Consider the following 14,676-nt stretch of genomic DNA (forward strand, 5'->3'; position numbering starts at 1 on the left):
AGCAGTGGCAGAACCATTCTGCTTTGTTTGGAAGTGGCGGTAAACATTCCAGGCATCAGAGTGAGTTTGCTCTTCCAGACAGAGCACTTGCAAAAGCATGATGTTTGGAAGAAAAAGAAAGGCTGTCATGGGACAGAACCACTTAGAATGTGTTCATATCATGTTTATTCAGCAAGATATAGGTGCTGCATCAAAGCCTCCAGATAGAATTGTACATATGCTCGTTCAGCTGTGTATATTCATATATATACTGCAAGGTAGCCCTCTCAGAGGAGTTGACCAACAGTCAGTCTTACAAGCCAAGGTTAGGAAGCCATGTCTACCTTAATTAATATTCTTTTCATGGTCCTATAAACCAGATGGCAGGATGTGGGTAGGAACCCCAAATGGAAAATCCTGTAGAAACCAGGTAGCATGAGCCAAATAAAAACAAAGCATGCATGATACTCGCTGTTATGAATTCGTGAGTTCAAGCAACACAATTCAGTTATGAAGGAAAGAAGGGAGGGAGGGAGGAAGGAGGGAAGCAAGGAAGGAAGGAAGGAAGGAAGGAAGGAAGGAAGGAAGGGATAGACATTGTGCTAGGAAAACACAACTGGCCCAGTCTTGTAGGCCACCTATTCACATCCCATTAGAAAGAATTATGTAAGAGAAGACTTCTGAATTCATCTATGCCACCCCTTCACAGGGGCCCTGAACTCCCTCACAACATGCCTGATAAGATAGCATCAGAGAGATTGCTCCTTCTCAAATCTGGCCATTCTACTTCTGGACAATGTCAAGTATGCCTAGGTCTTTAAATTGCACTGAAATCTGTTTCTTAGAATCATCAAATAAGAAACCTGAGGCCTTTTCCACATGAAAACTCTATAGGAGAATGAGGAGGGTTTTCACACTCTGTATAGCCTAAAGATTTCAAGTTCCTTCAAGCAGGACCCTATGACTTCAGGGTTGTAATATGAAGCATTTGGGTGCCTAGGCCTTTTCTAAGTGTTTTTAATGTATTAGCTCACTTAGTGCTAATTACAGTCTAGTTAAGAGAAAGCATTTATTGTCCGCATTTTATACATGCAGACACCAAAGCTCAGAAAGAGAAGTAAGTTGCCCAAAGTCCCATAGTGAGCAAGCAGGAGGGGTGGGATTTGGACCCAGGTAAGCTGGCTCCAGATCTCTGTTCTCCTGCTTCTGAGATGGAGGGAAAACACAGGCTTTACTGTCAAAGTCCTGCATCTGAATAAAAGCTCCGACAGTTCCCCTGGCAAATGATGGCCCCTAACTATGCCTCTTATAACGCTTGCCTCAGAATTTCTGTGAGACTAAATAAAATAATGCATACAAAGAACTAGCACAGTGCCTTGCACATGCTGGCCATGCAGCAAAGACTGAGGAAGTAAATGAGTGGATAATTAAGCCAAGATCTCCCAGCCCTATCCTCCTGTATTAGTTCGCTAAGGCTGCCGTAACAAAATGCAAGAGTCTCTGGGTGGCTTAAACAACAGTAGTTTATTTTCTCGTAGTTCTGGAGGTTGAAAGTCTCAGATCCAGGTGCCAGCAGGCTGGTTTCTCCTAGGGCCTCTCTCCTTGACTTGTTGACAACCACCTTCTCGACTTGAGTTTTCACGTGGTCTTTTCTCGGTGAGGGCATACTCTGGGTGAATTCTCTTCTTCCAGAAAAACCACCAGTCCTGTTAGATTAAGGTCCCATCGCTAATAACCTCATTTAACCTTAATTACCTCCTTAATGGCCCTGCTATTAAATACAGCCACATTGGGGGGTTGGGGCTTCAAACTATGGCTTTGCAGAGGGACACAATTTAGTCCATAGCACCTCCCTCACAAAGCTGTCTTACTCTTTGCCCCAGTTCTCAAGCAAAAGACCTATCATAGACTGTCTTCAGGAGTTCAGCCACAAACAGGGAGTCACAACATAAATAAGGACAAAAGACTAGAATAAGAACAGATGTATAATATAATATCACTACAAATCATTGTTCCACCAGTCTAGACTGTAAAGTATTCTGCAGCCTAGAAATAACAGAAACAAGCTACATGACATTAGCCCCTGATCTCCTATAACTCCTGTCTTCACTCCCTTCACTCCAGCCACACTGGCCTCCTTGCTGTTCTTCAAACAGACCACATATATTCCCTCTCCGGGGCCCTTCTACTTGTTGTTTCCTCTGCCTGGATGCTCTTCTCTCAGCCGCATGGTTCTTTTCCTCACTTCTTTGTCTTTTCACAATCATCCTCCATACAGGCCTTCTTGCCCATCCTATCTGCAAAGCACAGCTCCCGTCACTCACCCTTCATCTCACTCCCTGGATTTTCTTACTACTTGATATATTATGTATTTGTTTATCATTTCTTTCTCTTGCTAGGTTGTTAGCTCCATGAGAACAGGTACTTTGTGTTTTTGCTCATTATTGTATCTGGCATATGGTAGTGAATTTAAAATTTTTGTTGGATGAATGAATAATCATCATGGTTAGTAGCTGCAAAAGGCTAAAAGGTTTTGTCTCCCTTTTTCTAGGACAGGTAGTTTCCAAATGTTAACTACCATACATAAGAATTATCTACAGTGCTTGGCTTAAAATGCAGATTTGTACTCAGTAACCAAAAATCTGGGAAGTCCTATGGCATTTTAAATTAGAAGATCTCAAAGCAATCCCCCACACTGTCATCAGCAGAGCTTTGTCACTGACAGGCTGCAAAATGGAAAGTGTCCCTTTTCTGTAGTGTTAGACACGATGAAGCTATGGTAGAAAAGGGTTAAGCAAATGAATAAAAAGCAAATAATAAAAATATATAAATAAAATAAAGATCTGGGGACTTACAGCACCCCCTCCCCAACCCAAAGTTCTGAATCAGTAGATCCTGAGCTAAGCCTAAGAATCACCATTTTCAAAAAATACCCCAGTGCCTTTTGAGGAAAGAACCCTAAGTGTAATACTTCAAGAAACTTTGTCCTAGGATGACAAAGTTAAAAAAAAAAAAAAAGTGTCGCCACTGAACTTTGCATAGTCTCCTCCCTCCTTCCACATCTAGTTCATGGTATGGAAACTGGGCTGAGCATCAGGTAACAGTGATGGTGGGGAAAGGGGATTAGGTGTGCTGTTCATAATGCCCAGTTTTCTAAGTCTCAGTTGGAGAGAGCATAGCTGCAGACCTGCTAAAGGAAGGCTCTTACAGGTGAACTCAGAAGCAGAGGAACAATGTCAATTTTCTCCCTTGCCTATTCACAGAGCTACTTTCTAGAGGGCTGCTGCAGCCTCTGAGGAGAGGAGGGCACACCCTGGTCGTTGGCAGTTCTCATCAAGTCAGACACCCAGAGTTGGAAGTGACATAGAAGCCCTTTTTAGCTCCTGCCCACCGTCTTGCAGGGAGATTAACCCAAAAGGGTGAACTGCCCAAAACCAGACAGAGAATTAGTGTAAACCAGTGGTAGTGAACCCAGCCTGTGGACTCCACGGTGGTGTTTTTGGCCTTTGTACTTACATGCAAAGTGGTTTGACTGTTTCTGACATTCCTGGGGATACCTCAGAACAATCTGATGACCTGAGAAGTAGCTCTGTGAAGAGGGGAAGAAACACCTCAAGGATACACTATAAAGAATCCATTGCCTTTCACAAGGCAGGCATGTGTCTCAGTAATCCCTCAGGAGAGAACCAGCCTCAAGGTATTTTTAAATGGCTGAGGGAGGCATGTCTAATGGCACTATTATTTTACAGTTTTTTTTTTAAAGGATGCTCATCTTTCTTTGAAATTGGTCCTATTCACACAGAGAATGGGCTGAAAAGACTCTTACCTGTTATTAAGCCTTCAAGAATGTTCTCATAAGTGCTACCTTCCTCACATTGAGCACCTAACAAGGTAATTCAGGGCCAGGGTATATGTTACATGTTTGCTTATACTAAGCTCCTGAAGCATCACTAAGTAATGGGCCAAGCCTGAGTGTTTTGAGCTCAGGGCTGGGGATTTGGGACGGTCAGATATTATGACCCGGTTCTCTTACAATTTCTCCTGCTCTGATCTTAAGCATGACCCTGTACCAGCTTGCATTTGTCCTTGTCTAATTGACCTAGGCTAAACTTTCTGTACCGGCTGGGAACAGCCTCCTCTAAATTTATTTTATTTGCAGTCATTTCTAGTCTCCTGTTTGGAAATTGTATTTTAAACTTTGATTCAGATAAATCAGAGCTGAGATGATAAATGGAAGTGATCCTGTAGGTGAAGCAGTGGCCAAGGCTCTCATTACAACTCTCTGTTGATCCTCAGATATGCTCAGGGTATCATATAAAGTTATTTATTTGAAACAGTATTATCAGGTCCTAGCACAGACCTCACCAAACTGATTCAAGTTTGAGGCGTCTAGGGATACCCAATGTTCATTTAAAAAACCACTTGCCCAGCAAGACCTGATTTTATGGCATGGAAGAAGAACGGCATCTTCACTCCCATGAATTTTAGCTTTTTATAAATTAGGCACTCAAAGCTCGCAACTTAGCAGGGTAAACAAATGAAATAAGACACATAAAAGCATCTGAAACAGTACCTGGGGATTATTAGGGATTCAACAAATGTTACATTCTGCTCTTCCACCTGCCTTTGTCTACAGAGGAAATTTAGTTGGATCATTTGTTGATCCCTTTATTAAGTATGACTTGAGAACTTACTATGTGTTGAGCATGCTTCTAGACATTAAGTATACAGTGCTGTAAAAGACAGATCTCTGTTCTCATCTTACATTCTGGGGGGAAGAAATGGTTGATTAATCATGACAAGCATTAGATCCAAATTAAGGTGGGAACTACAAACAAGACGTGAACAAGATTTGGATAAAATTGAAATGATGAAATTGCATATACTTAACTGCAGAAATTGCCTCCAAGTTGGTCTGCCTGCAAGTAGGCTTCATAGATGGTCTTCTTGGTAGGTTTTCTTTTTTTCTTTTCTTTTTTTTTTTGAGATGGAGTGTCACTCTGTCACCCAGGCTGGAGTGCAGTGGTGTGATCTCAGCTCACTGCAACTTCTGCCACCAAAGTTCAAGGGACTGTCCTGCCTCAGCCTCCGTGGTAGCTGGGATTATAGGTGTTTGCCACCATGCCTGGGTAATTTTTTTTTTTTTTTTTTTTTTAGTGGAGACAGGTTTTCACCATCTTGGCCAGGCTGGTCTTGAACTCCTGACCTTGTGATCCACCTACCTTGGCCTCCCAAAGTGCTGGGATTACAGGCATGAGCCACCATACCCAGCCCTTGATAGGTTTCTGAGCAATCGTGGCTCATTTGGGTTCTTACTGGTAAGCATGTCTTGGGCCTCAGTTGAAGATCTCTCTTTTCCCATCTTGTGCTCTAATTCTGCACAGAATAGTGGGCAGATGCATGATCCTCCACAGAAGTAGAGCCCCCTGGGATCTACCTGGGTCTTCAGACCCAAGGGACAGCATTAGTTTTTTCCGTGTTTTTGAAGGCTCTGTGATGTATAGGCAGAGGTCAGGCTCTGGACCAATTACAATGAATACTGCCATCAACCTCCTGGCGCTTACATATTAGGGGAAAACAGCCATGGGAAACATCAGTAACTTTTAAATAGTGATAAGGGCTGGGAAAAAAACATTAAAACAGGATAAATGATGATAGGGACTGAGGGCTACCAGGAATTGGGCAAACAGGGAAGGCATCTTGGAAGAGGTGCTTTAGAGCTGAGGCTTGACTGATGGGCAAGGGTCAGCAACGTGAAGATCCCAGTGGAGAGCATTCCAGGTGAAGGAACCTGTAGGCACAGAGGACTGGACAAAGGCTGGGATCAACTCGATGCAGTATTGAAAAAATAGGAAGGTCATTGTGGAATGCTGTGTCTTTTCATGGTGGAGGTTGTAGCTTTATTTAAAAAAATAAATAATCTCAAATACTTAACCCCTTCTACTTCATTATACTTTAAAAAGAAGCAGTGTATCTTAGCAGTGAAAAACTTGGCTTCTGGAGGCAGTTTACTTAATTCTACAGGGGCGTAATTTGGCCCTAGATCAGACCACCTGGGTTCAATTCTAGCTAAGCAACATTGAGCAATTTACAGAATCTTACTGTGCCTTATTTGCCATAAAAAGGAGACAAGAATAGTCTTATTGTGCAGAAATCATTTGGTGATAAACTGGGATAATGAACACAAAGTGTTTACCAGCATAGATAAAGTACCCAAAGTATGTTGGCTGTTATAATCTCTTCCTTGTTTCCTCTAGAAGTTTATTTTCTTGATCATTGTTGCCACCCTTTTATCTCACCAGCCACTCACTGAACAGAATTCTAAACATAAAGCAGAAAATAGTTTCCCAAGAATTTTATGATTTGGGTGCCACTGAAATCTTTGGGGAGTTATCAATTTAATTTAATGAAGTGATTAATGTAATTTAACAATATCACTTAAAATTCTCATTCAATTGATTCTAGGCCCTGGAGAATTCTGTCCCCAGGGGACACTATATAGTATTCCTCCATCAAACTCATCCTTTTTTCTCTGTTTTTTTTTTCCACAGCTTTCTATCACTCATTCATGTTATTCATTTACTTATTTTGTTGCTTAACTTGTAAGAATGTAAGCTTTATGAGAACAAGGATTTGGCTTGCTTGTTCAATGAGCCATCCCCAGTTCCCTCTGATAGTGTTCAAATAATAGAGCTCAATAAAGTCTTGTTTACTAGATTTATGCCTCTACACATCCCTAAAACATATACCAGGAAATGGGTCTGCTAATGAGTCAAAGAACCTTGGTTCTAAAAGTATCCCTTAACACAGGCTGAGTGCCAGCTTCTCAGTGACCCAGGAGGACAATGATTCTCCAACAGAAACTGATCCAATAAATACAAAACATTACATAAATTTATTACTCACTCATTCCCTCAACAAATATTTATTAGGTCTTGACTTTATGCCAGGCAGAGTATTAGATGCTGATAAACAAAGGTAAATAAAACAGAGTCCCTGGAGAATACAGCCTTGTAGTTAATCACTCTAATTCTTATATAAAGCAATATTATCTGTGCTTATGAATCTGAAGACTAGAACCTAGAGAATAAATAAAACCTTCTGGCAATGTGCCTGTGAGTGGGCAGTCAGGAAATGCTGTTCCTGGTCTGACTCATCCCTTCTCACACCACTCTTAAGGTATTGGTGGTTTTCAGTACGATTCTGTGCCATTCTACAGATGGCATACATACATATCCCATAATACACAACAGTTTCTCACTCACTCAACACACGTATGTACACACACATACCCTCCAATGTAAAACTCTCATTCAGCATCAGAATGAATGCAATGGAACAGAGAACCTGAATACATAAATATATTTATGTGTATATTTATACATGTGTATGTTTATACATGCGTATATTTATAATTACATACCTATATGTACATATACACATATGTATACACACACACCTTTCTGTCAGAGATTCAAGGATAGATTCCCATCCTACTTTTTTTTTGTCTAATAATTTACTCACATGTAGCTAAGTTTTTCTTGGATCATAATGTCAGATGTCACTGTTTTTAGCCCTTTCTGATCTTAACACTGGTTACCTAAATAAGCCTGTGGTATAGACTATTTCAGACAATTGATTCTACAGCCCTATTGCTGAGATTTGACTATCTTAGGAACATACGATTTTTTTTTCTGAAGCAACTGTAGATTCCTTTGAGAGTTGTATGCTAGAAAGGTTAAGCTGTCCAGTTAGACTGCCTGGGTTCCCCTGTCTCTACTGCATGCTAACTTGGGCAAAGTTACTTAACCTCTCTGGTATATGGTTTACTCATCAAAAAACTTGAGTCACAATAATACTGTATTGGGTTAATGTGGAATTAAATGAGCTAATTCACAGAGTGGTTAGCAAAATTTCTGACACATTTCAATTGCTTAATAGAATTTGTTGATTTTCTTTTTCATATGTCCTCTCCATTGCATCTATTACTGGCTAATCTAGACAGAAATTAAGCCATTACTAAATTTCACAGAAAGTCATCTTAATGCTATGGTTCAATGGATTTTAAGGGCAGGGTTAATTCTCCAAATGCATAAAAATAGCCACATTTAATCAAAACCACAATAAAAATACCATCTCACACCAGTCAAAATGGCTACTATTAAAAAGTCAAAAAAACAACAGATGCTGGTGAGGTTGTGGAGAAAAATGTTTCACCCTGTTGGAGGGAATGTAAACTAATTCAACCATTGTGGAAGACAGTGTGGCAATTCCTCAAAGACTTAGAAGCAGAAATACCATTTGACTCAGCAATCCCGTTACTGGGTACATACCCAAATGAATATAAATTGTTCTATTATAAAGATACATGCATGTATATGTTCCTTAAAGAACTATTCACAATAGCAAAGACATGGAATCAACCTAAATGCCCATTGATGATAGACTGGATAAAGAAGATGTGGCACATATACACCATGGAATGCTATGCAGCCATAAAAAGGAATGAGATCATGTCCTCTTTCAGGGACATGGATGGAGCTAGGGGCCATTATCCTTAGCAAACTAACACAGTAACAGAAAGGCAAATACTGCATGTTATCTCTTATAAGTGGGAGCTCAATGCTGAGAACACATGGACACATCAGGAGCAACACACACTGGGGAGAGTGGAGGGTGGGGGCACAGAGAGCATCAGGAATAGCTAATGGAGGCTTGGCCTGGGTCCTGGGTGATGAGATGATCTATGCAGCAAACCACCATGGCACATGTTTATCTATGTAACAAACCTGTACATCCTGCACATGTATCCCTGAACTTAAAAGTTGGAAATTTTTTTAAAAAAATCACTGCATTTTATACCACAAAATATTAATATAGAACACTGAAATCAGAAAATTCACTGAGAAAAAGCAACAATTATTACAACACTTCGTGAAGTGGTTTAGCATGATTATGTTTTTGTAGTACCCAGTAACCAGGTAGAAAATTAAAATTTTAATCAATTATCTAGACATCCAAGCTGTTTTTTTCCCTTTATTTTTCATCAAGATGCTTACAGTTATATAAAGAGAGACTCTTGGTCTTTGAGGTTTTTGATCTTCCTAAGATTTTTCTTAACTATTTTTCTCTTTCCATTCTTTCCTATTTGAAACTAAACTTCTTGGCAATATAAATCACTTTCTACTTTGCATGTAATTCTGTTTCTTGGATAACAGAATAAATGGGTCAAGCTAAGCCCTAAGATTAAATGGTCAAGCAAAGTCAGTCTTTCTGATTTTCCTGAACTCAAAGGTTTGAGAGTCTACTTTAGAGAGTTGTTCTAACAGAATACAAAGGAATTCAGAGAGAATGATCTGACTTTGGTTTGTCCTTCTGCTATGGTTTGGCTCTGTGTCCCCACCCAAATCTCATTTCAAATTGTAATCCCCACGTGTTGAAGAAGAGTCCTGGGGGGAAGTGAGTGGATCATGTGGGAGGCCTTCCCCCTTGCTGTACTTATGATAGAGTTCTCATGAGATCTAATGGTTTAAAAGTGTGGAACCTTCCCCCCTCACTCTCTCTCTTTCTCTCCTGCTACCACGTAAGATGTGCCTTGCTTCCCCTTCGCCTTCTGCCATGATTGTAAGTTTCCTGAGGCCTGCCCAGACATGCAAAACTGTGAGTCAATTAAACCTCTTTTCTTTATAAATTACCCAGTCTCAGGTAGTTTTTTTATATAATAACAGTGTAAGAAAGAACTAATGCGCCTTCCTTCTGAGAATGATGTTAAATGAGCCGAGTTCAGAGTTTGTTACCAAAGTTTTATCTGGCCATCATAGTCTAAAGTGTTCTCTCTCCCATCCTCTTCCTTCCCCCCATACCTCCCTCCTTCTACCACCATCACTAATTACCAAAAGGATTGTTTAAAAAAAAAGTTTCAGTCATCAGTAATCCAAAGTCTTTCTTATCATTACCTGGTTCCCTGGTTCCGAAAGTTCACCTGAGATAGTAAAATGAAATATTGGTTAGCTTTGTGGTCTTAAGAAAGTAATGGAAACATTCCAAACCTCATACATCTTATTTATAAATTATACATTATAATAGGATCTAATTTAGAGGATTGATATGATAAATAAATGAGATAATCTAGCACATTGTCTAACAGAAATAAAACATCAACTGAGCATATACAATCATTATTGTTACAAGAATTATGTAATAGTTCTATAAAAAGAGAGAGGTATAGGGAAAGGAAGAAATTCTGGATTTAAACTTTGCTTTTAAGTAAAGAAAAACTTTCCCTTTAAGTAAAGAAAATATAAACATGGACTCATTCCAGAGAAATGACATTCAGAAGAGCAGTGGTATGAGAACTTGAGAGTATGTTTCTTTCATTGTCATTCACTGCGATATTTCACAGATAAGTAATAAGGACATACTATGGGTCATTATTTTACTATGAGTCACTATTATTTTATATGCCGGAAAATGGTAATGAATAAAGCAGACGGTGAAAGGAAAAACATTTTAAATAAATAACTTTGGCTAGCTATAAAAATTGTGAAAAAAATAATACAGGACAGTGTGATAATGAAAGATTGAGTGGCCATTAAATACAGTGGTCCAGGAAGCTAAAGCTTTGAAGATGTAAGGTCATCAGCCATACAAAAACAAGGGGAGAGAATCTTCTAGACAGAGGGAATCGCAAGACAAAGGGAACTTAAGCAGTAATGAGCTTACTATGTTAGCATAAAAGAAAGCAGAGCAGTGTGGCTAGAGCTTAGTTTGCAAGAGGAAGGATAAAGCCACAGTCAATATGGAAGGTAGGGGCCAGGCCATGTATGGCCTTAAATGCCATGATGAAGAACTTGACTTTATTATCAGTGTAATAGGAAACTTTTGCAGGTTTAAAGTAGATCAAGGACATATTTTGAGCTATTTGCTTGCTGTGTAGAGATAAATCATAGGGAAGCAAAAGTAGGAGGCAAAAATACCAATAGGAGGCTATCACAGTTGGTGAACAAGAGAGGACAAAGGCTTGGATTAATGCAGCAGCTGAGAATATGGAAAGAAATGAATAGATATTCCATCAATTATTTTGGATCCAGAGTTGATAGGATTGCTACTAAACTGGATAAGTTTAAGTATGGTGTCAATGAGGGAAATATGAGTGGCATCTCTGTGATGAAGGCTTGACTTGCTATGCAGGCTTATAGATAGCAAAGAAGAGGATGAAACATTACTTCCCAACCTACCAGCTGTCTCCATCCAAACCCACCTACAACCTTCTCAGCCCCATTCCAGTCACAAGTCATCTAAGCAGAAAGAGGTACAGTCATGAGTATCTTCTCATCTTCATTCCACAAGTCACTCATATCTGTTATTCTCTTCTAGACTAAGATAGAAGTAAGTACTTGTCGTACAGTAGCAAGCAAGACAGACACGCATCTGTTCCCAGTGCAACTTATGTCCTAATGGGAGAAGTTGTAATGTAAAAAGTAAATATAACAAAATATCAGGCGCCTACAACTACTATGGTAAAATAGGGAGAGAATAATATGTTAGTAACCGTTGGATTGCTACGTTAGAATAGATATTCAAGGGCCCCTATTCAGGAGTATCAGAATTCTGTTTGAGTAAGATTAACTTTGAGTTGTATATCATCCATCCATGGAGAGACAGCAAATAGGCCATGAGTATTGGGAAGAGAAAAGAATGAGGGGTATAGATGGTATTTAAAGCCATGGCCCTGGGTGGTTATGAAGAGAAAAAGTTGAAATTGAAACTAGAAGGAGGCCCAGGACCAAATATTTATTGGCCTGACTTCCTGGTCAGTAATCTTCTCCACTGCTATAGTACAGAAGCTTTTAAATCAATTGATTGTATTTTTCATTTGAGTATTCAATGTTTTTATTTTATTAACCTAAGGTTTTCATTTGTCACTATGGCGTAGTCTCATAATTTTCAAAAAATCAAAAAACAGCAGATGTTGGCATGGATGCAGCAAACAGGGAACACTTCTACACTGCTGGTGGCCATGTAAACTAGTACAGCCACTATGAAAAACAACGTGAAGAGTGAGGAAATTTTTAAAGAACTAAAGCTAGAATTACCATTTGATCCAGGAATCCCACGAGGAAAAGATGGCATTATTCGAGAAAGATACTTGCACACATATGTTTATAGCAACACAATTCACAATCGCAAAATTGTGGAATCAACCCAAATGTTCATCAATAAATGAGTGGTTAAAGAAACTGTGGTATATATATACACACGTATGATGGAATACTACACAGCCATAAAAAGGAATGAATTAACAACATTTGCAGTGACCTGGATGAGAATGGAGACTATTATTCTAAGTGAAGTAACTCAGGAATGAAAAAACAAACATCTATGATGTTCTCACTGATATGTGGGAGTTAAGCTATGAGGGCACAAAGGCATAAGAATGATACAATGGACTTTGGGACTTGAGGGGAAGAGTGGGAGGGTGGTGAGGGATAGACTACAAATATGGTGCAATGTATACTGCTTGGGTGATAGGTGCACCAAAATCTCACAGATCACCCTGGAAGAACTTACTCATGTAACCAAGTAAGATAGACACACCTCTGTTCCAGTGCCCTTCTTACAGGAGTAAGGTGATATCACATTGTGGTTTTGATTTGCATTTCCCTGATCATTAGTGATGCTGAGCATTTTTTCATGTATGCTGGCCATTTGTATATCTTCTTTTGAGAACTGTCTATTCATGTCCTTAACCCACTTTTTGATGGAATTGTTTGTTTTATTCTTACTGATTTGTTTGAGTTCGTTGTAAAGTCTGAATATTAGTTCTTTATCAGATGTATAGATTGTGAAGATTTTCTCCCACTCTGTGGGGTTGTCTGTTTACTCTGCTGACTGTTCCTTTTGCCATGCAAAAGCTCTTTAGTTTAATTAGGTCCCTGCTATTTATCTTTGTTTTTATTGAATTTGTTTGGGGGTTCTTGGTCACGAACTCCTTACCTAAGCCAAATGTCTTGAAGGGTTTTTCCAGTGTTATCTTCTAGAATTTTTATAGTTCCGTCTTAAGTTTAAGTCGTTAATCCATCTTGAGTTGATTTTTGTTAAGGTGAGAGATGAGGATCCAGTTCCATTCTGCATGTGGCTAGACAATTAGCCCAGCACCATTTGTTGAAAAGGGTGTCCTTTCCCCACTTTATGTTTTTGTTTGCTTTGTCAAAGATCAGTTGGCTTTAAGTATTTGGGTTTATTTCTGGGTTCTCTATTCTTTTCCATTGGTCTATGTGCCTAAATAAAAAGCACAGAAAATAACAAAATAGCCTAAAGATACATGGGACATAGTAAAAGGGTCTAACATATTTTTAGTTGAGGTCCAAGAGGTATGACAGAGAGGTAGTGAGCAATATCCATATTTGAGGAGACACCAGCTGAGATTTTTCTAAAATTGATGAAAGCCATTGAACTACAGATATATGAACTGTTATTAATTCCAGTCAAAATAAATGTTTTAAAAAATAACAATGCGTAGGCACATCATAGTAGAATTGCTAAACAACAAAACAAAATCTCAAAAATAGAGACAAACACTACCATTAAAACAACAACAGTTGGACAGCTTTTTTAAATGAAATTATGAAACCACAAAAACAATAGAGTCACAACTTTAAAATGCTGAAAGGAGCTGCCACTCTAGAACTCTTTATCTAATAAAATCACCTTTAAGATAAAGGCAAAATAAATGTTTTTAAATGAGTAAAATATGAGATAATTTATTGCAAGGAGAGATATGCATTTAAAACACAGAAGTGAGTGAACAATAATGAAAAGTGTTGTATATTGATGGAAAAAATGAACAGAAATAATAACGTCATGTAAAGTTTAAAATAGGAGACAAAAATAATGCAAATACCAGAATGAAGAGCTTGAGGGGGTAAAGTGATTAAGCTCTCTTAACCTTTGGGGGAAGTAGTAAGATAGCTAATATAAATTAGACTTTAATAATTAATATATACATGCTACAATTTCTAGTGTAACCATTATTTTTAAATGGTAAAATAATTCATGAATTACAAGTTAACAGAGGGAAATTTCAGAAGTTAAAAATACATTCCTAGCCCAAAATAAAACAAATAAATTTATGGTAGTTACATTAATTATAAATGGACTAAAAAACTAAAGGCTAGTTCTAGAACTGGATTTTTAAGCATTATGCTATCAATATCCATGATAAAATCTCAGCAAGCTACATGTAGAAGGGAACATTTTTCATGTGATGTTTTCTTAGAAAATATGAAAATATTTATAAGCAAACTATTAGAAAAATTGGTAATTTTACAAGGTGTTTAGATATCTAATTAACATGTAAAATGAACTTGTATCTTCATATGATCACAACAAACATTTAAAATGATATTTTGGGGGATTATATTATTTATAATAGCAACAAAGCATCAAATACTTGGGAATAAATCTAAGTAAAGATGATCAAAACATCAATACCAAAAAACTTTATTAGCAGAAAGTAGGGAAGACAAGTAATTGGAGGAATATATCATGTTCACAGATAGAAAGACTCAACATTGTAAAGTCGTTTATTCTTTCCTAGGTGATCTACAGCAATACTCAGTTCTAATTAAAATTTCAGGATTGGTTTGGGGAAAATGAAAGGCTAATTCTTAATTTATATAGAAATGTAAAGGGCAA

At 38.3% G+C, this 14,676-nt stretch overlaps 1 protein-coding gene across 10 annotated transcripts in view; it reads left to right on the forward strand.

Annotated features, from left to right (window-relative positions):
* The window catches only part of PPP2R2B (protein phosphatase 2 regulatory subunit Bbeta), a 520,898-nt gene that overhangs the window by 36,734 nt on the left and 469,488 nt on the right, over positions 1-14,676 (forward strand). For 2 of the 10 annotated variants that reach the window (XM_074379718.1, XM_074379721.1), the window contains one exon: positions 9,568-9,639. The exons of 7 other annotated variants lie outside the window; for them this stretch is intronic. In XM_074379718.1, coding sequence (XP_074235819.1) covers positions 9,568-9,639 — 72 coding nt within the window. Of the gene's footprint in view, positions 1-8,672; positions 9,640-14,676 lie in introns of those variants that run through there. One more of the 10 variants, XM_074379740.1, reaches the window with a different exon arrangement.

Source organism: Saimiri boliviensis, chromosome 1 (genome assembly GCF_048565385.1).
Source record: "Saimiri boliviensis isolate mSaiBol1 chromosome 1, mSaiBol1.pri, whole genome shotgun sequence".
NCBI classification, from domain to species: Eukaryota; Metazoa; Chordata; class Mammalia; order Primates; family Cebidae; genus Saimiri; species Saimiri boliviensis.